Below are 27,044 nucleotides of genomic sequence, written 5' to 3' on the forward strand. Positions count from 1 at the left end.
GGTGCTTGTTCAGCACTTACTATGTGCCAAGTACTGTTCTAAGCTCTGGGGTAGTTACAAGTTAATCAGACTGGACAAAGTCCCTGTCCCACATGGGGCGCAGAATTTAAGTAGGGGGGCGTAGGATTTAGTCCCCGTTTTTACAGATGAAGTAATCAAAGCATAGAGAAGTTAAGTGACTTGCCCAAGGTCACACAGATTAGCTCCTAGGTCCTCTGACTCCCAGGCTGGGCTCTTTCCGTTAGGCCACACAGACCAAGTCAGGGCCGGGCCCGGGTGGCCCCTTCTCCTCCATAACCAAGAAGTTCACCGAGGAGATCGAGGGAGGCAGGAACTAACGGGAAGTGGGTAAGAACCTCATTTCCAGGTGCACCTTGACCTCCCTCCTTCCTCGTTGAATAACTATGGGCATTAGATTGGGATCATGGGAAATTTGGGTATCAGAAACCAGGAAACAGGCCCTGGGGATCAAGCACTGAGCAACAGCTTAAAACTCCTGCAGGAGAAACACAAATAAATGATGGTGCTAAAGTGAACTTGTTTTTCATCAAATGACTTGAAACAGCTCGCAGCCTGTCTGTTCCTACTACCAGACAAACTGTTCTGTTTATTCAGGTCCCCAGCCATGAGGAGGTCAGCAGCCTGCGGGTCCACGTGACACAGTGTGGCTTCCCTTTGCCCAGTCCTTTCACAGCTCCTTTTGTTTTGTCTTTTGTACTATTGTATGTTTCATTCTGATTTAGAATTGTTTGTTTTGGTTTTCTGTTATTTTTTTTGGGGGGGGGGGGCGGGTGGAGAGAGCAGGGAAGAGGGACAGTACGAATTGAATTAAAACATCTTGCCCCAGTCTAGAGTTATTTGCCCCGATTCAAAGAAAGGGAGTCAGGATAGCACGAGTGGTCAGGGAACTTCAGCCCCAGACTGATGAACACTGGGCTTTGTGTGTGTGTATGGCCATGGGTCGGGGGGAGGTCCCAGGGCAGCAGGCCCCCCTCTCATTCTAGGAGAGCCCTCCATGGGGGCTGGGCTATTTCAGACACCCTCCTGTTCTCTCAGTCTCCCACCAATTGTTCCAGTGAGTTAGGAGGGGTCTAGGTGGGAGGAATCGATCCCATTAAAGCTGCACTGGACTCTCTGACACCGATCTGAAATAAGGGTATCAGACCCAGGTCCCAGCCAGGGCCTGGGGATAAGGTATCTGATACCATTCGTGGGATGGGACTCAAAGATGGAAGACAGAAATTGGGCAGGGCAGAGAAGGGGCATAGGCAAGGGGCAGCCCTCTCCTGCTCTCCCTTACTTGGCCACCACACGCTGGTCAGCCAGGACCAACCCAACTACTCCCGCTGAGGCCACAGCAGAGCTGATTTGAGCAAAGTAACCCATTAGTGCTCCAGTCCAGGGACCCCTGGGGCAGAAGAAGGATAGTGAGCCCCTGGAAGATGTGGGAAAGCAGGCCTCAGTGATCCTGCCTTTTCCCTCTAACCATCACCACCAGGCACGCAGAAGAGCAAGCCATTTAGGTGAACTAGGAAAAGTTTATTAGGAGCTCTGCTTCTGGAAACACACACACACACACACACACACACACACCTGTCACGGGTGGAGCTTCTCGTTGCTGTGTGGAATCACCTTGCTCCCAACCCCACCAAGGAGCAGAACAGACTGCCATAGCCCCAACGAGGCTGGGGTCAGGGTCCGTTGCCAGAGCTAGACTTTGCCCAGCTCACAGAGATAAGGGGTGGGCGCTTAGGCCAGCAAACTGGCAGACCCGGAGGGCAAGCCAGATCAGGCCAGGCCAGGGCAGACCCAGGCTTATCCCCACACTTGTCCATCCACCCCAGCCCAGGCCCATAGGGCAGGAAGAGACACGTCCCATCCCAGGGAGAAGGGGCTGCTTCTCCCCAAGCCCAGTGGCCAAGCAAGCCGGGGAGGAGCCCAACTCATCCTACAAGGGCTTCAAGCACCATTTGGAACAGGAGGCCGAGATATGAGTAAGTACCGGGGGAGCCCCTGTTTGGCAAGAGAGCGTACAGGATTGGCCGGTGGTTCCCAAGACCCCGACTCACCCATTCAGTCCCTCTCCCTTGCCACATCCGGTGCAGAACAAGCCCCATTCAAGTTCCCGCTGTCCCACCCTGAAAAAGCAGGAGAGGAGACGGGGCAGCCGCCTGCATCCTCGGGGCCAGGGTGGGGCCGGTGGGTCCTCCCTGGTCCTGGCGGGGTGAGGGGGCTAGCCAAGGTCCTCCAGGTCAATGGCAGGCAGGGGCTCCCTCCAGAAACAGAACTGGCTGAAGTCGGGGTTGACTAGTCCCACATTGGATCCAAGAGCCACCGGCGGGAAGACGAGTTCCACCAACTCGCTGAGCCGTTCATACCTAGGAGCAGTGGGCAGGAGTCAGGAGAGCCACTCTGTGGTCCAGGAGCAGACCCTTGCTGTCGGGGGCGGGGCACGGGGGTGTCAGGCCAGGCTTTACCAAAATGTTTCCAAGGAACGGTCTGTCCTGCTGATACCGAAGGGCCCAGAGCTTGGCAGCTGCTTCAGAAGACCTCCCACTCACCCCCTCCACCCAAGAAGCTCAGACCACTTCCTGGGGATTCTAGGCATCGGGTCACCTCTGGGCCACATGCAGCCAGTGGCCCAGCCCACGGTAGGAAAATGGGCCCAGAACACGGGGGCTGGCATGGTGGGAACCCCCAAGTTCAGGCCTCCCCACCCCCCAACAACACCGCTTTTCATCTCCGGCAGGAGCCTAGCCTTTGCCTTGGCAAGAAGAGGGTTAGAAGCTTTCTTCTAGTGGCGGGCCGTTGAAGGGAAAGTACGTAGTACTTGCTTACGTGGACTTGTGGTTCCTGGTGAGTTCCTGGATCAGTTCCCCTCGGGGATTGACAGTGAAGATCCGAGATTCAGGAAGGCCCACCTGCCGATAGGCATAGGCATCCTGTGGGAGGGAGACCAGAGGTTGAGGGAAGGAGCCCTTCCCAGGCTCAGCCTCAATCAGAAGGGGAGGGGGACGCAGGCTCACGTTGGGACGGTTCCCAAAGGCGGCATAGAAGGGCTGCGCCAGAGGGGAGAACAGGTTCCTGATGTCCGTCAGGCAGGCGATTTTGAACACCTCGGGCTTCTTCTCAATCACTTCCCTGTGGAGGTGGGAGAGCAGGGGTCAGTCAGGTGTGCACCAGAAGGCCAACTCTAACTCATTGACTTACATTCTCCATGACTGACCGGGATCTCCTGATTTATTCACTTAACCATTTTTTCATTCTCTTTTTCCTCCTAAACAATTCTGCATTTATCTCACCCTTCAGATCGAAAGTTCCATGAGATCAGAGATTGTGACTTTATTGTACTCTCCACAGCACTTAATACCAGGCTCTGCACTCAAGAGATGTTCAGTAGATAGGAATCGTAGCATTCACTGACCACACTCTTGGGAAGTACAGAACAACGAAGTGACCCATTCCCCGCCCACGAAGAGTTTATATTCTAATGGGGGAGACACTGTCAAAATATATAAATTGAGAAGGAAAAAGTGCTCTGGAAGACTGTAAGCTCATTGTGGACAGGTACTGTGGCTACCAACTCAGTTATAGTATTATAATGTACTCTCCCAAGCACTTAGTACAGTGTTCTGTGCACAGTAAGTTCTCAGTCAACATGACTGATCGATCAGTGTCACCCAGCAGGCCCCAGGGGCACCGTTGGTTACCTGTGGAGGGCAGAGAAGAGGCTGCTGGGGGCCAGAAGGATGGGGCCTTTGGGGAGGCCGCAGCCCTGTTCATTCACCCACTGCAGGTAGCCCTTGGTGATATCAGCCATGCCGATGGCCCGGGCTGAACAGTACAGGAACTTGTATCCATTCCTGGAGGAGAGAAAGCAGAGCCGCTCAGGCACCCTCAAATCCGCTCCCAGTTCCCATTGGAATCTGCTTCGGGTTTCTTCTTAGCTTTTTAAGGAGAAAATCACCTCTTCTTTCCTTTTCTAGAGACACTGGGTCTAACCTCTCCCCAGATCAAGAATCCAAGTTTCCAGTGGACCTCTGACTACTACCATCTGCTCTGCTCCTTTTAGGGTGAAAAGTGGTCCCAGGCCAGAAACCTGGTTCAGTATCCTCCAGTCTACACCTCTGGCAGGGCCAGGTGGATCCCAAGTCTGGGATGCTCAAACTGTTAAGGCCAGTCCACGATTTCTCAGCTCCCCCTTCACCTAAAGGCGCAGGGTATGAAATGCGCCACACCTCCTGTTCCTCACCACCACACCCCATGATGGGAAACAAGGTTCACCAGAAAAGGGAAGGACTTGGAGTTGGGATGCCAGCCCCTGCAGGGTTTGGAAAAGGCCATGCCACACGATGCTCACTGCCCCTGCCCACAGGCATTTTTTACTCGGACGCTGGCTGCCGGGGCTGTTCCCAAGAATCCTTGCCCTGCCCGCCCATGGAGACTCCGCCTCCAGTACTCACAAGTGGATCTTGTGGTAGAGTTTAACGATGCCCTGATGAGTCCAGTCTTTCCCCAGCTGGGGCAAAATGTGTCCCAAGGCATCCGATCTGGAAGGGAGAGATGTGAAAGCCAATAACTGAGCCCACCCCTCCAAGGGACAACAAATCAGGCGCTTTGGGGTCAATCCGTCCACCTCTCCTTAATTATCAGCCTAGACAAAATCCTGCAACGTCACCACTCATGGCATGGCAACATTTCGCCCTCGGAACTCGAGGAGGGGGCAAGAAGAGGGAGCTGACTTCCTCTCTTTTACAGGTAGAGAACCCAAAGTGCCCACGAACTCCTTGGACACCACATGGAGCCAGGGCACATGCGATGATGGTCCACCATTCACACCACCTCCCCAGTGGATGCCCAGGCCCCGGGGCCTTCAGGAAAGGGACCCCCCTCCCACTTCTTACTTGGTGATGGTCCCATCGATGTCCGAGATGACCACCCGGTCATCCCAGTTCCATAGGTAGATGTTGGCCTCGCAGCGGCAGGTGCCCTGGTACTGGGTCGTCACACTGAACGTCACATCGTTGGCCCCATCCCTCAGATTCAGGCTCCGCTGGAAGAATGGAGAGGAGCGGGAGAGGATGAACCAACCGCAGGCTCTGGCCCTAGCCTCTCCCACTCCCCAGGTCAGAGGGAAGTCCACAGTTTCCAGGCCCGAACTGGGGTCCTTGCTCCGGCCAAGCCTGAGCTCCACTACCCTGCCCAGGAGGCATGTTGTCCCTGCTAAGCAGTACCCAGAGGATGTCGTTGTTTTTCACCACACTCAAGGAGAAGAAGTGACCCAGCCACTCTGCCCTCCCTCTGCTGGCTGCACCCTCACAATCCCCACTCCTCACCCCTGGCACAGTCACTGTGCCTGATTTCAAGCATGTTCCAAGACAGTCTCATTCCCTCTACTCCTGCTTCCTTCTGCATCACCTTGGCACTTGGTTTTGCACCCTTTATTCATCACCCCCTCGACCCCATAAGCAATTACGTACAGAACTGTAATTTCTTTCTATTAATGTCTGTGTTTCCCTCTAGACAATAAGCTCCTTGTGGGCAGGGAACATGTCTACCAACTCTGATTCATTGTACACTCCCAGGTGTACACTCCCAGCACTTAGTTCACTGCTCTGCACACAGTAAGCACTCAAAAAATACGAGATTGATTGCTGTTCCACAAACCTCCACCAGAAGATAAAGGAGAAATCCCAGTGGCACCATCAGCCCAAAGAAGCCTAGTCCAGCTCCCATTTGCCTCACTTTCCTCCTGCCCCTTGGTCTCTCCAGTTCTTTGCTTCATACCACGCGTGTGGTGGGGTGGGTGCTCTTACTGCTGATGTTGGCCATTGTGACCTCAGGGTCATGGGCAACTCTAGGGACTTTAAGAATAGCAGCCCACCCTTCCTTTTGCTGTCAAGAGCCCAATCTTTTCACCAGATAGCATGAACTGTCTCACTAATGCCATCTCACCCCTTAGCTTTAGGGTGTCACTCTTCCCCTGGTTTCAAATGGGCCCTGAAACTCTTCACCCTAAAGGAACCAAAACCAGAACCGTCTGTCCTCAATCATGTCTCACCAGCACCCAGGAGATGCCAAGGCAGGCCATCAACACCCAAGTTCTCCCTTCTACCTCTCTACGCCCATTCTCCCCGCCAACTTCCAACCCCACCAACTCTGTGGCCTGACTGATCATGAGAGTCCTCCCCGTCACTTACGATCTGGTCTGACGAGAGCCGCAGGGACTTCTTGTACGTAGGGAAGAAAGTCTGGGATGGAACCTGGGGAGAGAGGACTTCCAGGATCACGGGACTTCCGGGAGAATCATCCTCGCTAGACAGGAACTCGGTCTTTGGCCTGTGGAGAATTCCCCAAGGAGATTTGAATAATTCATCGAGACCTCTCCGTGGATCTGATGGGAGCACAGAAACCTGGGTTTCTCCAGCAGCCTGGGGAAAAGGCTCAAAGGAGGACCAGAAGGGACCTCCAAGTCCCTGACTCGGTCCCCCTGCCATCATGGAAGACTTTATTGCAGCTTCCCCAGATTCTTTCTCCTGAGCCTCCTCGCCCCCTGCTCAGAGCCTATCTTAAGAGAACCCTATCCATTAACTGCAGCAAGTGAGGGAGAGGTACTGAAGCCCCTGGAGCAGGGATTTCTTGGAATTTTTTTTAATGATGTCTGTTGAGCACTGTGAGCTCATTGTGGGCAGGGAATGTGTCTTCATTGTTATAGTGTATTCTCCCGAGCACTTAATACAGTGCTTTGCACACAGAAAGCGCTCAGTATGATTGAATATGTGCCAGGCACTGAACTAAGCGCTGGGGTAATCAGATTGGACACAGCCACTGTCCCACATGGGGGTCACAGTCTTAATCCCCATTTTACAGGTGAGTTAAAAGGCATAGAAAAGTAAAGTGACTTGCCCAAGGTCACACAGCAGACGAGTGGCAGAGAGGGGATTAGAATCCAGGTCCTTCTAACTTCCAGACCTGTGCTCTAACCACTAGACCACAGTGCTTCTCATTTCTCCATTTCGGTCAGGAGGAGAGGTGGCTTCATGGCCCATAGAGGACAACTTACCCTGACGGCATTGGCCCCTCTGCCAGTTCCTCTGCCGTGGTCTTTTCTGTCCCAGAGCTGTGCTGTGGGGGCCAGAGAGAGAAAGGGGTGATCCAGGCTCAGAGTGCCACTTGCCAGGAAGGAGGGACCGGCTCCAACCCTAAATTCAATCCCAGAGCCACCTCTCACTGGATCCCAGGGGGTGGGAGCTGGGATTGGGGCAGAAGATGGGGGCAGAGGAATGGGAGAACAGGTGGCATATGAGAGAGGGCGAGGCACATGCTCCGACAGAGCTGCCCACTTACTTCTTCAGCCGAGAACTCTTTCCTCCTCCAGGAAAACCACCACCTGCCACTCTTCTTGGGCATCTTTTCCTTCACCAGCTTGTCCACGGTGCTCTGCAGGCAGGGTGAAGGTTGGAAGGGATCCGGTCTGATGGACCACCCCACCCAACTCATACTGCAACTGGGAAAACTGCCCCCTTCCTCCACCCCCATCCCACAGTTTCGATCTATCCTAGGGTGACTTTCCCAGCACTCCCCACCGGGCTCTTCCAAAGCAGAGAGGACTCAGCTGGGAGGGAGCAGGGAGGATCAGGAACTCTTCTTCCATTTACCTTGGGAAGAGTCTTCTGAAATGCCTGCAAGGAGAGGATCATGGGAGCAGCCACGGCCCAGTTGTAATACCTGGAAAGGGAAGGCAAGGGGCGGGGGGTGGGGGGAGGGGAGGGAAGGACACTGACTAGAAGCCAGGTCTTGTGGTCCCAGTGCAAACCACTCTATGTACCAGCCTTGATGGGAAAGACTCACTTCTTGTAGATCTTAACCACCAAGTTGGGATCATCCAAGACACTGGGGTTGTCAGCCAGGTCCTGATAGGAGATCATGTGTTTCAGGAACTTTTCTAGAGGGAGATGATATGAGGGCCGGGGGGAGAAGGGAGAGAGAGAAAGAAAGAAGGCAGAGACATAGAATATATTATTTTTTGATCGAGGTCCCAGAGACTCAATGCTGGGCATGGGGACTTCCATTGGGACATGTGGCTTGCTTTCTTCTCACCCACCCAAATGGGCCTCCAGGCCTCCTTCCTTCCCCCAGCTCAATCCCTTCAACCTTCATCTGACCCCACTGAAGGAGGCACTCCAGCTCCCCTCTGCCCCTGACCTTGCCAGTCAGGGTCCTGCCTCCCGGTCAGAGGATCCCCGGCGTTGGTTCCCCCTATGGGGAGGGGAGAAGGCCACGCCCCATTTGAACCTACCCTTTGAAATCTCCCTTCTGTCCACAAGACCGCCGCAGAGGGACAGCGCGACCGGGCCCTCTGGCTCCTGGGTAGGCTCGGCCAGGTTGTCGGTGCCACTGTCGATGAGGGTCCCGGCCTGGGGTGGGGTGGGCCCGGAGCTGCCAGGTTCACTGCAGGCCTTGCCAGCCAACTCTACATCACTGAGGGAGAAAGAGGGTCCAGAAAGGATGGATCTCCTTACCCTTGCCCTCCTCTCCAAGAAGGTAAGAGGGCCAGGGTAAGCCCAACAAGGGAGGCGGCAGGGCAACCAAGGCCCACCCTGGCTCAGTTGCCCGGGAGACAGCTAGGGGAAGTTCTACTTGTCATCCCCTGGCCCCGAGCCCTACCTTGGGCCTTAGATGGAGCCAGGCCGGGCAGCAGAAGAGGAGATGGAACCCGGAAGTGGGCAAGAACTCCAGTACCTTTTGGGGAAGTACAGGGCTACGTCGGCCAAGTCCAGGGAAGCCAAGTCATCGAGGTAGATGTCACTGGGACCCAGGTGTTGGCTTCTCTTCAGGGAGCCTGAGAGGCACAGGGTAGGGGTTTGCCCAGGGTACCACCAGTTTGGGGACTGGGTGGTCCCTAGGTGCCTCCCTGACAGCATCCAACCTTTACTACTACTAATAATAAGGTTATTTATTAAGTGCTTACTATGAGCCAAACACTGTGCTAAGTGATGGGGTAGATAGAGGATATTCAGGTTGGATGCAGTCCCTTTCCCGCACGGGGCCCACAGTCTAAGGGTGGAGAGGGGTGCCCATGAGGTAGGTTTCCCAGAGAGTCCCTGCCCCTCTGTGGTAGGGGAATCCCAGGGAGTTGCAATCCTGAGGCTCGAGGTCTGGCTGGGCCGGTCACTGTGGTTTCCCAGCAGCCCACATACCCTCCCCTGAACTTGGCCATTCTCACCTTTCCTCTCTCTGCTCTCCACTCTCTGCCCGATGGGTCCCGAGCTTTCCGGGGCCAGTGGGCTCTCGGCGGCAGCGGCGGCTACTTCCGAGGCCTGAGGGATCACTGACTCCCGGGCCGGCTCCGCCCCCTCTGCGTCAGGGTCCTCACCGCCCACTGTCCCCACCGCTCCTGGGGGCGGCATCTGCCCTTCTTCCATCCCGGGCTGGGGGGCCCCCTCGACGACTGGCTCAGGCCCCTCCTCTTCCAGATCGGCCCCCTCCCCTTTCTGGAAGGCGGCCAAGGGTTTAGACAGAGGACTTGGGCAGGGGCTCTGGGAGTCCTGGGGGGCCACGTCGGAGCCCAAGCTAGCCAGGACAGGGGTCGTGTGGCTGGACTCTCCCAGAGGGGTGAGGACTGCGGTCGCGCTGCTACTGGAGAACCTAGGCAGCTCTGTTCGCTCAGATTTCGCCACCTAAAAGACAAGCCAACAGGAGGGGGTGAGGAATCATCCCAGCAGGAGACAGGATTAACCCAGCAGGGAACCCCTCAACAAAAGGAGGTTTGAACCCTTCAAGATGCATCTGTCCTGGGAGACTCAGCTCCACGCTGTCGCCCTGTTGTCACTGACCACCGGGAAACCCCGAGCTGCGCCTAGGAGTTGGGGGGATGCCGGGATTTCCATTCCCCTCTCACCTGGGGAAGTCTCCCCCAAGACCAATGCATGTGAGACTCGGCTCCTGGCGGGGAAGGCTCGGGGAACTTGATCTCCAGCTCCGAGTCACTCTTTGGGGTGGAGGGATAATCTGACGGAAGGCTGAAGAGAATGAGGAAGAGGGAGGGAGAAGAAAGGTGAGGGAGGGAGGCACAGAGGAGATTCAGAGATCCAATTTGATCCCGGTTTCAGGGCCCACCCAAGAGTCACTGGCCTCCTCACTGGACTCCCTTCTCGGACACCCGTGGAGACCTTTTACATAAATTAAAACTCCCACTTTTAAGGTTGAGGGCAAATAGAGGGGATATTTTCATTTCCTGTCTTCATTTTGCACTGTTCCACTCCCACGTTCCTTGCTCCGCTCAAGCCAACCTGATTTCAGTCCCACCACACAGCTGCACTGCCTTCAGCCCACGGCACTCTGGAATGCCCTCCCTCCTCATCACTAAATCCCTCTATTTCACCCCCTCAGCCTCTTGCTAAAGTCCCCCCTCCTCTCTGCGCCTTCCCAGTTAATCCGACTCAAGTCCATTTGCTACACACAGGTCTATCACTTGTGTTTTCCTGTAGAACATGTTTTACTGTTGTACTATACTCTCCCTAGCACTCAGTACAGCTCTCTGCACACAGTAAGCGCTCAATAAATATGATCAAATGAATCACTGAATGAATCAACGGGTGGTGATCCTGGGGCAGTGCTGTAGTCTCTATAGCCCAAGATTCTGGGTCCAGCCTGGGCAGGAATACCCTACTGACCTCCCCACAGCAAAGGACACATCTACAAACATTCCTACTTTCCCCTCTAAATACAATCTTGGACAGTCCAAAAATCTAGCTGAATCCTTCGAATGGTTCTGATTTTGCCCTTTACCATCTTTACTTTTTTCTCCCTCCAGTAATCCAGGAATTTATTCAAATCCTTCTTAAATCTACTGATTTTGTCTGTCTCCATTGCTTCCTAAGGAAACACATTCCATATGCCTTCCCCCATTATAAACTGGTGATAAAATAGCCGCTATCCCTAGCTCTTCAACTGTAAACCTGTGAAAAATAATACCACCATCTATATCCCATTTTGGGTAGGGATTGTCTTTATTTGTTGCCAAACTTTACTTTCCAAGCGCTTAATACAGTGCTCTGCACACAGCTCCACAAATACAATTGAATTAATAATAACAATTCCATCTAAGTGCTTACTATCTGCCAAGCACTGTGCTGGGTAGATACAAGATACCAGATGATACACAATCCCTGTCCTACATGGGTCTCCCAGCCTAAGGGGGAAAAGAGAGAACAGGTATTCAAACCCCATGTTACAGATGAGGGAACTGGGGCACAGAGAAGCAACTTGCCTAGGTCATAGAGCAGGCAAGTGGCAGAGTGGGATTAGAACCCAGATCTCCTGACTCTTGACCCTGTATTCTTTCCACCAGGCCATGCTCCTTTCCTGACATCCTTGTCACATTTAGCCCAGCCCTTATCACAGTGCTTTGGCTCACAGGAAGTGCTTGATAATGGTGGCATTTGCTAAATGCTTACTATGTGCCAAGCACTGTACTGAGCACCAGTTTAGAGACAAGATGATCAGGCCAGACAGTCCCTCTCCCACATGGGGCTCACAGTCTAATCTTATAGACTGTAAATGCCTTTATGGGTTTGGAACAAGTCTACCAACTCTCTTGTATTATACTCTCCCAAGTATTTAGTACAGTGCTCTGCACATGGAAAGTGCTCAGTAAATACCACTGATTTACAGATAGTAGGGAGATAGATAATTTCACCCCCATATTTAACAGATGAGGAAGCGGAGGCCCAGAAAAGTTAAGCAACCAGCCCAAGGTCATGGCAGAGCCAGAATTAGGACTCAGGTCCCCTGACTCCCAAGCCTGGGTTCTTTCCACTGGGCCATGCTATTAATAGCAGGGAAATGTTCCAAAAAGTTGGGCAGAACCGAGGGAAATTGTAAAGGGCGATGGAGACTTGGGGCAGACCTCTACAGCCTCCTCTTTGCCCGGGCTTTGCTACGGCTTTACGATAGGAACATTAACACTCTAGAAATAGCACAGAAAGGGACATGCAGAGCTGGTCCTTGTGGCCAATCTCATCACAAGAAAGCCATTTCCTAGCCAATCGCAAGAGGGAACAAGTTGTACCTTTCGTGTGTTTTCATGGTGCATCATGGTGCTGGAAAGAAAAAAGCACTCATCTCTCAGAGTAGGATGTGATTGCAGTGTCTTTTCTTTCTTTTATGGTATTAAGCACTTTACTATATCAGAAGGAGTGCTGAGGATTCATAAGATACAACTTGTTCCGCTTGTGATTGGTTATGAGATGATGTGATGTGATTGGCTGAGATGAGGGAATGTTGATTTTGTCTGTTTCTGCCCTTCTTGTCTTCAGTTTATACGAGTGTGCTTATAATAACGTTGGTATTTGTTAGGCACTTACTATGTGCACAGCACTGTTCTAAGCACTGGGGGAGATACAGGATAATCAGGTTGTCCCATGTGAGGCTCACAGTTAATCCCCATTTTACAGATGAGGTAACTGAGGCACAGAGAAGTTAAGTGACTTGCCCACAGTCACACAGCTGACAAGTGGCAGAGCCGGGAGTCGAACCCATGACCCCTGACTCCGAAGCCCTGGCTTTTTCCACTGAGCCACACTGATCCCACTTTTAGGTTGAAAGCTACTTGAGGGCAGGGGCTAGGTTTCTTCCTTTCTCTTCCATTCCGCCCGACAGTGCTCCACACACACTGCTCATTCCCAGGATGCTCTTCATTAATTAATTAAATGAATTCATCCATCCCTCAGTCTCCAAGTTCCTCACTTCCTTGGGCAGCCCAGGCCGTGGCATACCAGCTTGCCTGCAGAATGCTTACAGAAAGTTGTTGACCCATTCTCTTTTCACCTCATCCCCATTTCCTCCCGAAGGGGGCCTGGTGCTGGCACCCTCACCTGTGCTGTTGGCCCCACTCCCCATCAGAGTAGGGGTAGATGTCCTTCGGCTGGAAGGTGGTCCCATCCTCGGACTGCAGGTTGGTAAACGAGTAATACACGGAAACAGAGTCCCTGGGAGAGAGGCGGAAGGAGGCTGGTGTGGTGACCTTGGCCAGCATAAGGAGGAGGGGGGGAAGAGGAAGGGGAGTGGTGGAGGAGGAAGTTCCCTGGAGTTGGGATAGTGAAAGGTCAGCAATCACTGCAGCCCTACCCCTGTCCTGTGGGAGCAGGAAGGGGTCCTCGGTGATTCATCACGCTTGACCCCCTTTGCCGCTTCCTGGCCGGGATGATCAGACCACACTCAATCCATGGAGACAGGAAGAGGGGTCCCCAAGTCCAGTCCCTCCCTGTCCCCGCCCAACCCCCGGGCTGACGTACAAGCTCGGCACCAGCTTCTGCGTCTCCTCCAGCGAGGGCTCACTCTCCAACATCTCAGCTTCGTCAGAACTCGAGTCCGGCACCACGGGCTCCTCCTTCCGCTTGGCTTTCTTCCGGCGACGTCTCTTCTTGCGTGTGGGGGTGTCTGTGCTGGCCATCTCTGGCTCCCCTAGCCAGCTGGCCTGCGTGGTCCCAGAGCCCAGAGGCGGGTTGGGCAGGAGCCCCGAGGGGTGCTCCTGAGGGATGGGCGAGGTACACAGGCGGGATGGGAGTCTCTCCTAGGGCAAAAGAGACCCATTCTCATCAGAGTGGGGCTTCAGACGGGGGGAAGGAGTCCCCCCGCCCCTTCCCGGCCCGGCCTGGGAGCTTCCCTCCCCCTTCCCGCTCCACAGAGCCCCAGACTTCCAAGGGGATCCTCTGAGCACTATCCACCAGCCCAGGGGATGGAGACGGCATCCCCACTCGGTCTCTGCCCGGCCTTTGGGGGTCAGCACTCACCTCCTCCTCCCCCAGCTCCTGGACGAAAAAGGCCTCCCCATTGTCTCCCAGCTTCATGTGCAGCCCCACCGGCTCTCCGTTGATCTCGATGTCAACCTGAGGGACAAAAACCTCACTGAGCAGACGTGACACACAGTGTCAGGAGGGAATCCCTGCTTCATCATCCTTCTCTTCCTTTCCCGTCTCTTGCCATCAGCCTATGGGCTATGCTGCTTCTGGGTTTTCCTTTTTTAAAGAAATGGTAATTGATAATAATAATTGTGGTATTTGTTATGTGCTTACTATGTGCAGGCACTGTACTAAGCACTGGAATGAATACGAGATGATTGGGTTGGACACAGACCCAGTCCCACGTGGGGTTCACAGTCTAAATCCCCATTTAAGTGCTTCTATGTGCTAGGCACTATACTTAGTGTTGAGATACAAGCTAGTTAGGTTGGACACAATCCCTGTCCCACATGGGGCTCACGGTCTTAATCGCTATTTTACATATGAGGTAACTGAGGCACAGAGAAGTGAAGTTGCTTGCCTGAGGTCACCCAGCAGACTAGTGGCAGAGCTGTAATTAGAACCCAGGTCCTCCTGACTTCCAGCCCTGTGCTGTATCATTCCCTCTCCCCTCCCTAGGCCCCACCCCAGTGGGCAGAGCAAGTCCCACTGACCAAACGATGACCGTTCCAGCCCTGGGGGCAGCCTCGGACACTGAGGTCTCGCCACCCACCTGTCGCATGGTGGGTCAGGAGGACCAGCCCCGCACCAGGAAGATTTTGGAGAGAGGGAGAGGGGGCCGGACCCCACGGGACCTACCACCTTCTCACGGGAGCGCAGGACGCCGAGCTTGCCGAAGCGCACGTGGAAGGGGGAGCACTGGAAGGAGCCATCTGGCTGCCTCACCACCAGCACGTCGATGCATCCGGTCAGTGTGGCCGGGTTCAGGCCCCGGTACAGCTCCTTCACCGTCACAAACACCGTCTCCGCCAGTTGGCCCACATAGTTCATGGTCTGGGACTGCCAACAAGAGAAGCAATGTCGAGTCACATGGCCAAATGGGTTCCCACCCTTATTGATGCCCTCTTCTATACCGACATCCTCCCATGGAGGAGAGAGGGGAAAAAAAGGGAGATCAACGAGGGCAAGAGGTCTGGGAGATTGCCCAGAACCAGAAGATCAGCTCTCAGAGGCTCTCCCTGGCCTTGGAAAGTGGCACCAGGGAAACTCAGGCTAGCTGCCTCTCCCCTCGCTCTAAGCATAATGCCATAGAGTGTGTCAGTGGGAAAAGCCACTTCAGTTTTGATGCTCATTGATAATAATCATTAATAATTCTGGTATTTTTTCAGGGTTTACTATGTGCCAGGCACTGTATTAAGCGCTTGGGTGGATACGAGCAAATCGGGTCAGATACAGTTCCTGTCCCACATGGGGCTCACAGTGTTCATCCCCATTTTATGAATGAGGTAAGTGAGGTCCAGAGAATAATAATAATAATAATAATAATGGTATTTGTTAAGCACTTTCTATGTGCCAAGCACTGTTCTAAGCGCTGGGGTAGATACAAGGTAACCAAGTTGTCCCACGTTAGGGCTCACAGTCTCAATCCCCATTTTACAGATGAGGTAACTGAGGCACACAGAAGTTAAGTGACTTGCCCAAGGTCACCCAGGATACAAGTGGCAAAGCCTGGATTAGAACCCAGGTCCTTCTGACTCCCAGGCTCATGCTCTATCCACTAGGCCACGCTGCTTCTCGGCAACATGGGTTCAAACACCCGTCAAATGCTATTTGGCGCACACAAACCAAGCGTCTTCATTTATGTGCTTCTTAAATAGCTGGAGGTTGCGGGGTGGCAAAGACCACAGAGGCTGCCTTGGCGGTTTCCCTGACAGCTACCCACTGGCCTATGGCGCTACAGCAAAGTCTAGAAACTCAGCTGAGGTCGCTGGGTCTGGTAGGTCTGGTATGTAAAATTCTTGTGGGCAATTTACTCCTGCCCATTGACTCACCCGTTGCACAGGGAACCTCTTATCAACTCTGTTATACTGTACTCACCCGAGCGCTTAGTATGGTGCTCTGCACATAGTAAGAGCTCAACAAATACCATTGATTAAATATGATTGATTGCAACCAGCAGGAACATGACTGGGGGCAAAGAGAGAGGCATTATGCAAACCGAAAGCGAATCTGTAGATTGTAAGCTCCTTGTGGGCAAGGTCCATGCCTACCAACTCTGTTGTATTGTACTCTCCAAAGTTCTTAGTACTGTGCTCAGTAAATACCTCAGATCGATTGTAATCTATTCCTTCACGGTCTTTGTGTCTTTGTGATTGAACTGGAGCTCATCCACTGTTACAGATATCGAGAAGAAGCATGGCCTCATGGAAACAGCCTGGGTCTGGGAGTCAGAAGACCTGGGTTCTAATCCTGGTTCTACCACTTGCCTTCTGTGTGATGGGCAAATCACTAAACTTCTTTGCGCCTCAGTTTTCTCATCTGTAAAATAGGAGAGGAATACCTGCTGTCCTTCTGACTTACAATGGGAGTCCCACATAGAACGAGGACTGTATCTGGCCTGATCTACTTGTATCTGCCTCAGTGCTTAGTACAGTGCTTGGCACATAGTAACTAGCAAATACTACCACCATTATTATGTGTGAGACTGTTATTTGACTTTCCATCCCTCAATATCTATTTAACCAGAAAAATCTGGATGTACTTTGTGTTGCAAGGTAGAGGAATTCTGTGCAAAATTCATGAGTGTTAATAGCTTTGTTTAAATGCTGACATACCCGATTAGAAATACTCATGGGATACATAATAAACCACGTGTCAACAGCTCACACAACTGCCTACAGCCTGGCCTAGGGGAAAGAGAACAGGACTGGGAGTCAGAATGCCTGGGTTCTAATCTAGGCTCTGCCACATCTGCTGTGTGGCCTTGGAAAGGTCCCTTAATGTCTCTGTGAATCAGTTACCTCATCTACAAAGTGGGACCAGAATATCTGTTCTCTTTCTCCCCTTTAGAATGAGAATCCCACACGGGACAAAAGCAATAGGGTATCTTCTGCAATGCTTAGTACACTGCTTGACACATAGGAAACACTTAAATACCACAGTTATTATTATACAGAAATAAAATAATGCACCATTCATGCACATATTAATCCATTATAAAAAAAATATAGATACAGAGGGAGAGACAGAGAAACCAAGAGATAGAGAGAGATTTGATTCTACCCCTCCATGTTAAAGTGGGTGAAAAAATCTCTGACATCTCACTTCCAAATATTCATTTTGACCTAGGTTTCAACTTCTTTTACCTCACCCAACCTTAAAGAAGTACCTGTTCTTACACCCTCCTCAAAACATAGGCAAGCTGAATTGATACATTTATCTATTTACATTTTTTAAATAGTTTTACAATTGCTCCCTAGCTGTTAGAAATTACCTCAAGATGCAAATACAAGAGAAACCTAATAATTAAAATACATCAAGAAAAGCAATAACCAGAATATTAAAATCTGCCCACTTAAAAAGATGCATCTCGAACCTTAGGGACCTACAGAAAACTCTTAAATTAATGGCACAAAGGGGATCTTAGATGTGGGTTTGTTAATTTGAAATTTTTAATATTTCTCCCCCAAACAAAGATGCTTTAATGATTGCAGGAGATAGGGTGAGAACTTCTTACATTCATCTCTTGAACAAATGCCACAGTGATAACCTCTTCATTTTTAAGAACGTTTTAAAGTGCGTGCTCATCTAAGTCCTTAACTTGAGTGGATAAACGTATTCAAATTTCAGGTTGCTCTCAGTTACCTGGTGGAACCCTGGTTGAATCGCTTTCTTCTTTGAATCAACACTTCCCGGCTACCCTTGCAGTACAACCCAGACCCCACATTTTTGCTCCTCTAGAGCCAACCTCCTCACTGTCCCTAGCTTTCATTTCTCCTGCCATCTACCCCTTACTCACACCCCTCTTCCTGACTGGAAATCCCTCCCGATACATCTCCAACAAGAGCAGCACTCTCTTTATCTTCAAAGCTCTACTAACATCACATCTCTTTCAGAACGCTTCCCTAAGGTCTCATCCCCTGCCAGCCCTATATTCCTTCCCTTCATTGTCACTGAGGTACTCATATCCAATTGCCTAATCAATGGTATTTATTGAGTGCTTACTGTGTGCAGAGCACTGTACTAAGCACTTGGGAGAGTACAACACAGCCTAAGCACCTAGATATTCATCCCATCACCCCCTCAGCCCACTCCCTTATCCCGGGCTGCTTCCCTACCTGTAGTTTATTTTAGTTTCTGCATCATCCACTAGATTGGAAGCTCCTTGAGAGTAGGACTGTGTCTACTTTATTGTACTCTCTCAAGTGTTCGTACAGCGCTCTGCACCTCAAAAGTAGTCGATAAACAATGCTGATTGATTCAGAACTCCATTTGTTAAAGGGCATTTGGGAACATAAATCCCATCAAAGCAGCTCCGAGGTCGGGAGACTGAGCTCTCTGAAGCTGTGGTGGACTAGAGCTTTAAATAGTGGCATTTGTTAGGCGCTTACTATGTGCCAGGCACTGTCTAAACTCTAGGGTGGATACAAGCAAATCGGGTTGGACACGGTCCCTGTTTCACACGAGCCTCACAGTCTCCAACCTCATTTTACAGATGAGATAACTGAATCACAGAGAAGTAAAGTGACTTGCCCAAGGTCACACAGCAGACAGGTAAAGGAGTCTGGATTAGAACCCATGACCTTCTGACCACCAGGCCCATGCTCTACCCACTACCCACTTCTCCTACCTTCTCTCCAAAGATCAGATGAGGGGCCTCAGACCAGAGACAGACACCAGCTGAAGACAGACTTCTTGCTCCAACAATTCAGACCCAAACCTTACCCAGATGGATGGGTGCAGGTAGATAGCATCAGCTGCTTGCTTTCGCCCTGTCCCGCAGTCTTGGAGGTTACAGTGGCTTCTCTGGGGGTCCCCCCGGGGGGGCAGAGTCACCCCCCTTCGGCTCTCGGACATCCCATGAGTTGCTCCGAGGAGGTGAGCCCAAGTCAAGCCACGCCGCGTCAATCCCAGGGGACCCTTCTGCAGGGCTCCGTGGGACAGGAACCAGTCCAGCCCTGAGCCCTGGATGGCTTTGCTCTGCTCGACTCCTCTTTCCTTCTGGGGAGAGGGCACGGGTCTGGAGAAAAGCCCCGTGGAGAGGGCTGGAAATTTCAGTGCCTGTCGGCTCTGAGCCCAGCTAGAGGCGGTCACTGTCACGGGACAGGCTCCAGGCAGTGGGGAGCCTGCTGAGTCAAGCTTTCTCTCGAGCTGCATAATTAGGTAGCAGGCAGACAACCCTACAGCTGAATAATAACTGCGGTATTTGTTAAGCTCTTACAGTGTGCTAGGCACTGTACTAAGCACTGGGATAGATACAAGCAAATCCGGTTGGGCACAGTCCCTGCCCCACATGGGGTTCTGTGGAAACACAATAATAATGTTGGTATTTGTTAAGCACTTTCTATGTGCAGAGCACTGTTCTAAGTGCTGGGGGAGATACAGGGTAATCAGGTTGTCCCACATGAGGCTCCCAGTCTTAATCCCCATTTTACAGATGAGGGAACTGAGGCCCAGAGAAGTGAGGTGACTTGCCCACAGTCACACAGCTGACAAGGGGCAGATCTGGGATTCGAACCCATGACCTCTGGCTCCCAAGCCCATGCTCTTTCCACTGAGCCACGCTGCTTCTCTTGACAATGGTCAAGGCCCTGCAGTTGTCCCCTTTTCTCTCTAACCTTCCCCTCTGCCCTAGGCTTGCTTGACCACTCTGGTTGTGCCCGATGACTTGATCTTCTAAAGCCAAGAAACTACTCCCTTGAGTTAATCGAGACCCCTGGCCCTGCTTGTTAGTATCAGATCACCTAGAACAAAGCAGGTCCAGGGCTGAACAGAAAATGCCCAAGGGACATACTGCTTTCTCTCCTAAAGTATCTCTCACTGTATTCTTCTGATGATTATGAATGCAGCAACCACGGTATATAAAGGCACTTTACATTGCTTGAAGTTGAGCTGTACTTCACTAGCAGGGAAATCTCTGCCGCTCAACCCACTCTCCCTACTTGTGCTGGAAGAAGCACTAGTAGGATTAAACTTATCTCTGACATACCCTTTTAAACACAACGCAGAGGTTGTGAAGTTTTTCTTTTACAGTTCATAGTCTTAATCCCCATTTTACAGATGAGGGAACCAAGGCCCAGAGAATAATAGTAGTAACAATAACTGTGGTATTTAAGTGCTTATTGTGTGCCAGGCACTGTACTTTTTTTTATATTAAACGTCTGTCTCACCCTCCTGCTCCCTCCGGTCTATAAGATTGTTGTGGGCAGGGAATTTATCTGTTTATTGTTGTATTATACTCTCCCAAGCACTTAGTACAGTGCTTTAAACAGAGTAAGTGCTCAATAAATATGATTGATTGAATGAATGAAATAAGGTTGGACACAGTCCCTTTCCCATATGAGGCTCACAGTTTTAGTCCCCATTTTACAGATGAAGGAACTGCGGTCCAGAGAATAAAAATAATAATAATTAGGGTATTTGTTAAGAGCTTACTAGGTGCCGGACATTGTAGTAAACACTGGGGTAGATAGAAGATAATCAGGTCAGACACAATCCCTGTCCCACATGGGACTCAGTCTTAGTCTCCATTTTATAGATGAGGGAACTGAGGCCCAGAGAAGTAAACTGACTTGCCCAAGGTCACACAGCAGAAAGAGGGCAGAGCTGGGATCAGAACCAGGTCTTTCTGCCTCCCAGGCCCATTTTATATGCACTAGGCCATGCTGCTTCTCATTGTCTGAAAACAACGGGGAAAAAAATAACTAGTCTTTGCATTTGATTTATTCAATGTCTGTTGAGTGCTGGAACTAAGTGGTTAGGAGAGCAATCCATCAGCCAGGAACAAGAAGCACAGGCCTCAGAGTCAGAGGACCTGAGTTCTGATCTCCACTTTGCCAGATGCCTGGTTGTGTGACCTTGGGCAGATCACTTAATTTCCTTGTGCTTCAATTTCCTCCTCGGTAAAATGGGAATTCACTGGCCTTTTTCCTCGTTACTTAGACTGTGAGCTCCATGTGGAATAGGGACTGTGTCCAGTGTAACGTATATCTACCCCAATGCTTAAAATAGTACTTGACACATACTAAGTGCTTAAACGCAATGATGATGATAAAATAGTATTTACTAAGCACCTATTGCATGCAGAGCAAAGCATGGCCTAGTGGAAAGAGCATGGGCCTAGAAGTCAGAGGCCCTGGGTTCCAATCCAGGCTCCACTTGTCTGTTGTGTGACCTTGAGCAAGTCACTTAGCTTCTCAGTGCCTCAGTTACTTCATCTGTAAAATAGGGATTAAAACTATGAGCCTGTCGAGGGACAGAGATTGCGCAAACCCAATTAGCTCCTATCTACCCCTGCTTAGAACAGTACCTGGCACATAGTAAGTGCTTAAACACCATAATAATAATAAAAATAATAATGATAATAAGCACTTGGGAGATGACAATATAGCACAGTACATTAGAGCAGGGAGTGTACAACACGTGCATGCACGCGCTCACACACACACCCACCCAGAGTCTTTGTGGCATCCGATCGAGTTGCCAGCTGCCTGGATACATGACAAATCTGGCATAAAGCCATCAGTCAAATCTCCTCCCTCACACTCAGAATCCATCAGCCTTACTCAAAGGCTACTTCAGAGGTTGGAGGAAGGAAGGAGAGGCAGAGTCAGGGCGGCCTAGCAATTTCCCAACGCCATCGGCTGCCAGGGTGATGGAGGGTTTTCCAGAGGAACCCGAGTCTCCATTTCACAGATGAGGGAAACTAGGGCAGGAAATGACTGAAGGATTTGTAAGACATCTCTGAAGCCAAAGGCGCTGGCCACCTGCTGAGCAAGATAGTCCAGTGTACAGCTTGGGAAATTCAGAGATCCAAGGAAAAATGTCGGTGGGCTTCGGGCTGATGATGGTAATGGGAATGAGGGCCTTTATAAGTGCTTACTATGTCCCAGACACTGTGCCAAACTCTGGGGAAGATCCAAGATAATCGAATCGGACGCAGATCGACCCATCCCACACAATTCATTCCCCTAATGCTAACCTTCTCACTGTCCCTCAATCCTATCTCACTGCCAATCTCTTGCCCAAGTCCTGCCCCTCCCCAACAATCACTCTCTCCACCTTCAAAATCCTATTGAAGTTACATCTCCTCCAAGAGGTCTTCCCTAAATAAGCCCGCCTTTCCTCTTCTCCCACTTCCTTTGCTTTGCCCTGGCTTGCTCCCTTTATTCATCCCCTCCTCCAAGCCCCACAACACTTATGCCCATATCTATAATTTATATTACTATCCATTTCCCCCTCTAGACTGTACGCTCACTGTGGGCAGGAAATGTGTCTGTCAATTGTTATATTGTACTCTCCCAAGTGCTTTTAGTACAGGGTTTTAGACACATTAAGCACTCAAACACGATCGAATGAACAAATAATGTACGCAGTCTAAGTAGAGGGAGGCCGGGCATTTTGCCCCCATTTAGCGGAAAAGGAAACTGGGGCTCCCAAAAGTTAAGTGGCTTGCTCGGGGTCACACAGAGTTAAGTGGCAGAGCTGGGATGAGGACCAGGAGGTCCTGGGCTCCTTCCAGTTGGCAAGGCTGCCTTCTGCAGGACACTCCCAGCTGAGCCACACTGTAGGAGAAGCAGCAAAGCTATTAAAACTTCATTAATCACAACTACATGGCTTCTCAGAAGGGCCAGTTTGATCCTCAACTCGGAGTACCGAAATCCTACATTTCTAGGCCCAACTTCACTCCCAGTGACCTTCTTGTCCCCACCTTTGGCCTCAGTTATCCCATCTGTAAAAATGAGAAGCAACACTGCCATTTAATGCAGGAGAACTGCGAGAGTACACTTGTGTTATCTGTGAGTATCTTGAGGACGGAGATCATGTCTACTAGCTCTGTTGTATTGTGCTTTCCCAAACGCTTAGTATAGTGCTCTGTAATAATAATAATAATAATGATGATGGTCTCTGTTAAGCGCTTACTATGTGCCAAGCACTGTTCTAAGTGCTGGGGGAGATACAAGGTTATCACCTTGTCCCACATGGGGTTCACAGTCTTAATCCCCATTTTACAGATGAGGTAACTGAGGCACAGAGAAGTTAAGTGACTTGCCCAAAGTCACACACCTGACAAGTGGCAGAGCCAGGATTCGAACCCATGACCTCTGACTCCCAAGCCCGTGCTCTTTCCACGCTGCAGCTCTCAATAAATATCATTGACTATGGAGTGTTTGAGAAGGTTAAGGGACAACCATCTTAACAGTAAGTGGAGACAGCCCGGGCCTGGGAGTCAGAAGGACCTGGGACAGCTGGCTCCACTACATGTCTATGTGACTTTGGGGAAGTCACTTCACTGGGCCTCAGTTGCACCGTCTGTAAAATGGGGGTTAAGCCTGAGGCCCAGGTGAGACCTGCTTAGCTTCTAACTACCTCGGTGCTTAATACAATGCCTGGCACATAGTAAGCGCTTAATATCATAAGTCCCCCTCTAGACTGTAACCTCATTGTGGGCAGGGAATGGGTTCATTTATGGTTATACTGTACTCTCCCAAGCACATAGTGCAGTGCTCTGCACACAGTAAGTGCTCAGTATATACAACTAAATAAATGAAGATTTAAAAAAAACAACAACCCAATAACAAAAAACACCTCACTGATCACCCTTGACGATGGCATCAGAGACAGAACCCGGAACTAAGTTATTTGGCTGAGTGGTGGAAAGGCCTGTTATTACCCCAGGCCTCTCATTAGCAGCTCCCACAGGGCCTGACCAATAAGCAGTGGGGAGAGGAAGGAGACCAAATCACCATGTGAGACTGGGGGTCCCATCCACCATGGGCGGGGGGCCAGGAGTGTCAGGGGAAGCTATCTGCCGTACCATGTGACTACCAAAAGTGTGAAAATCCTGGGAAAGACAACTACTTTAACCCCTTTCAGGTCACTGGCCTCCAAACACATTCATTCATTCATTGTCATATTTATTAAGTGCTTACTGTTTGCAGAGCACTATACTAAGCGCTTGGGAAAGTACAATAAACAGTGACAATTCCTGTCCACAACGAGCTAACAGTCTGGTTGGGGGGAAACAGACATCAGTACAAATAAATGAGGGAACATTTTTGAGGAGAATGAACTGTGACCTTTCAACACAGGCTCTGCTGGGACCTCCCAGCCCCATAGCCACATATTGGGTCCCTCTCCCTCCTTCCCCTTATCTCCCAGTTTTAGGAATCGGGGCCTTCTCCCCCAAATACCTCACAGCCACATCTGTAAGCCACCCCACGGGCCTTCTCAGGTAGGCCTCAGGCTCTGGAAACCCTTTTTTGAAAAAAAATGGTATTAAGCACTTTCTAAATGCCACGCACCTAAGTACTGGGATATATACAAACTCATCAGGATGGACACAGTCCATGTCCCACAAGGGACTCAGAGTCTTAATCCCCATTTTACAGGTGAGATAACCAAGGACCTGAGGAGTGAAGCTACTCACCCGAAGTCCCACAGAACACAGTGGTGAAGCTGGGATTAGAAACCAGGTCCTCTGGCTACCAGACCAGTGCTCTATCTACTAGGCGACACTGCTTCCCTACCAGTTCCTCCTGGATGAGCCTCATCGCTGGAAGGGAAAGGTTTCAAGCACTCTTGGGCCTCATGCTGAGCTTGTTATCTTTTGAGCCACTGTTTCAATCGTATTTACTGAGCACTTACTGTGTGCAGAGCACTGTACTAAGAGCTTGTACACTGTTTCCAGGTGGTCGGAAGCCTGGGCAGCTCACACTGCTCTATGGCCCCAGGTGCTTGGGAGAGGACACGTTCCCTGCCCACAGTAAGCTTAAAGTCTAGAGGGGGAGAAAACATTAATATAATTTACGCTAATCAGGTTGGACACAGTCCATGTCCTTTGAGGGGCTCATAGACTTAATCCCCATTTTACACATCCCTCATTTTAAACTGAGACTCAGGGAAGTGAAGTGACCTGCCCAAGATCACATGGAAGACAAGGGGTGGAGCTGGGATTAGAACCCAGGTCCTTCAGCTCCAGGCCTTTCAGCACAGTTTCCCCAGCCACCCTCCCAGGCTCTTCTGCCGCCTTCAGGCCTCCCTAACCTAATTTAGATGAAATCCACCTCTCCCCATGGCAAAGATTGAAATGTAGGGACAGTGTTAGTCTTATTTTACCCAAAACGTGCCATCCAAAAACCAGACTCTCCACTCGAGTGTTAGATTTCCTCCAGCAGAAAGCAGTGGTATTCAGTGTTTATTTTGTGCAGAGCAACATACTAAGTGCTTGGGAGAGTACAACAGAGTTAATAGTCACAATTCCTGCCTTTAAGGAGCTTACAGTCTAGTGAGGGAGCCAGACAAGAAAATGTTAGGGCAAGAAATTGAATGTACCCCCAATGCTGACCACCCATAGCGCCCCACTACATAGTCCCCCTTCAGTTCCAGGACTTTCTTGTCTTATGTGGTTGAGTCATCTCCAACCCATAGTGATTCCACGGATACATCTTTTCCAGAATGCCCCACCTCCACTACCTTCTGGTAGTGGATCCATGAAATTTTCTTGGTAAAAATACAGAAGTGGTTAGGCACACCAACACCTTGACTTCCCAGCTATTAAGGGATTGAACTATTTGGAGAAGGGAGGCTACCCATCCCTTTAAATTAACCATGCAAAGCGCAGTTTTATCAATGCCAGTCCCCCATCCCATCCCAAGAATCCCCAAATACTGGGACCAGCTGAGTCAGGGGAGGCAGCAAAGGAAGAGGGGTTGTAGTGAGTGCTGGTAAAGAGGAGAGGCTTTTTTTTTTTTTTAAAAAAAAAGGTATTTGTTAAGCTCTTACTATGTGCCAGGCACTGTACCAAGTACTGGGGTAGATAGAAGATAAGCAGGTGGAGCACAGTCCCTGTCCCACATAGGGCTCACAGTCTTCACCCCCATTTTACAGGTGAAGTAATTGAGGCACAGAGAAGTCAAGTGACTTGCCCAACAGACAAGTGGAGAGTTGGAATTAGAACCCAGGTCATTCTGGCTTCCAGGCCCATGCTCTAACCGCTAGCCCACGCTGTTTCCCATAGGGTCGAATAAATTAAGAGGCACAACCTCCATGAATAACTTGTCTGCCATTTCCAAAAGTTTCAGATCCTAATTCAGGAGACACTCTTTCCCTAGATAATGTCACCCACCTCACCAAGATCCTAGAACTTACTGGAGCTAAGAACAAGGACAAAGGATCCTGTTTGCTGTTCCCTATCTTAGTGTTTTGCATTTTGAACCATAACTTGCTTCCGGGTTGGGCAACAGGAGTAAAATGGGACATAAAACTGGGTAGAACAAGCCCATTGTTCAGCAGTCTAATCTCAGCTCTGCCATGTCTGCTCTGTTACCTTGGGCAAATCACTTAATTTCTCTATACCTCAGTTACCTCATCTGTAAAGTGGGGATTTAGACCATGAGTTCAAATGGAACATAGACTGGGTTCAACCCAAACAGCCTGTATCTACTGTGGGGCTTAATACAGTGCCTGGAACACAGTAAGCACTTAAATACCATTAAAAAGAAAATAGCTTCAGTAGGCTCACGCTTCCTGCTCCTGCCACAGCTGAACTGCCGGTTTGGTTCAACACCTGACTTGGCTTTCATGGGCTGATTCACCTCCTGGTATTATTATTTTAATAAGCCCTTGTGTGAATTTTCAAACACACTTCCCAGTCATTCCTGAGTAAATATCCTCAATGCCCCAAGAGATGATCGGTATAACTTCAGGAAATTGAGGCACAAATGGAGTCTGAGGCCCTCATTCAAGGCCAAACAGAATTAATGGAGAAGTGGCCAGGGAAACAGTGTACAAATCTCCCAAGTGTGAGAACGCATCCTGACTTTTATCTGAAGCCAGATGGTCCCTTACCTTCGATGTTCGTATCCTGGGCCAGTAGGAGGTGACGTTCTGTTCCTTGCCTCGGATGGGAGCAGCGTGGCCTAGTGAACAGAGCATGGGACTCAGAGTTAGAAGGACATGGGTTCTAGTCCCAGCTCTGCTACTTTTCTGCTGTATGACTCTTGGCAAGTCACTTCTCTGTGCTTCAGTTCCCTCACCTGGAAAATGGGGATTAAGATTGTGAGCCCTATGTGGGATAGG

The 27,044-nt window shown here is 50.6% G+C and overlaps 1 protein-coding gene across 5 annotated transcripts in view; it reads right to left on the reverse strand.

Annotated features, from left to right (window-relative positions):
• Positions 1-1,518: 1,518 nt before the first annotated feature.
• LPIN3 (lipin 3) overlaps positions 1,519-27,044 on the reverse strand; it is a 43,315-nt gene continuing 17,789 nt past the window's right edge. For 2 of the 5 annotated variants that reach the window (XM_029071027.2, XM_039912845.1), the window contains 20 exons: positions 26,814-26,884; positions 14,604-14,804; positions 13,797-13,892; positions 13,299-13,576; positions 12,879-12,992; positions 9,902-10,022; positions 9,227-9,680; positions 8,743-8,842; positions 8,300-8,481; positions 7,852-7,945; positions 7,659-7,728; positions 7,348-7,440; positions 7,064-7,125; positions 6,201-6,339; positions 4,905-5,053; positions 4,464-4,550; positions 3,711-3,863; positions 3,027-3,141; positions 2,839-2,942; positions 1,519-2,378 (listed from right to left, as the gene is read on the reverse strand). In XM_029071027.2, the coding sequence (XP_028926860.1) occupies positions 2,234-2,378; positions 2,839-2,942; positions 3,027-3,141; positions 3,711-3,863; positions 4,464-4,550; positions 4,905-5,053; positions 6,201-6,339; positions 7,064-7,125; positions 7,348-7,440; positions 7,659-7,728; positions 7,852-7,945; positions 8,300-8,481; positions 8,743-8,842; positions 9,227-9,680; positions 9,902-10,022; positions 12,879-12,992; positions 13,299-13,576; positions 13,797-13,892; positions 14,604-14,795 (2,748 nt within the window). In that variant the 5' untranslated portion in view covers positions 14,796-14,804; positions 26,814-26,884 and the 3' untranslated portion in view covers positions 1,519-2,233. The other 3 variants (XM_029071024.2, XM_029071029.2, XM_039912846.1) reach the window with 3 other exon arrangements.

This window comes from Ornithorhynchus anatinus, chromosome 8, assembly GCF_004115215.2.
Source record: "Ornithorhynchus anatinus isolate Pmale09 chromosome 8, mOrnAna1.pri.v4, whole genome shotgun sequence".
NCBI classification, from domain to species: domain Eukaryota; kingdom Metazoa; phylum Chordata; class Mammalia; order Monotremata; family Ornithorhynchidae; genus Ornithorhynchus; species Ornithorhynchus anatinus.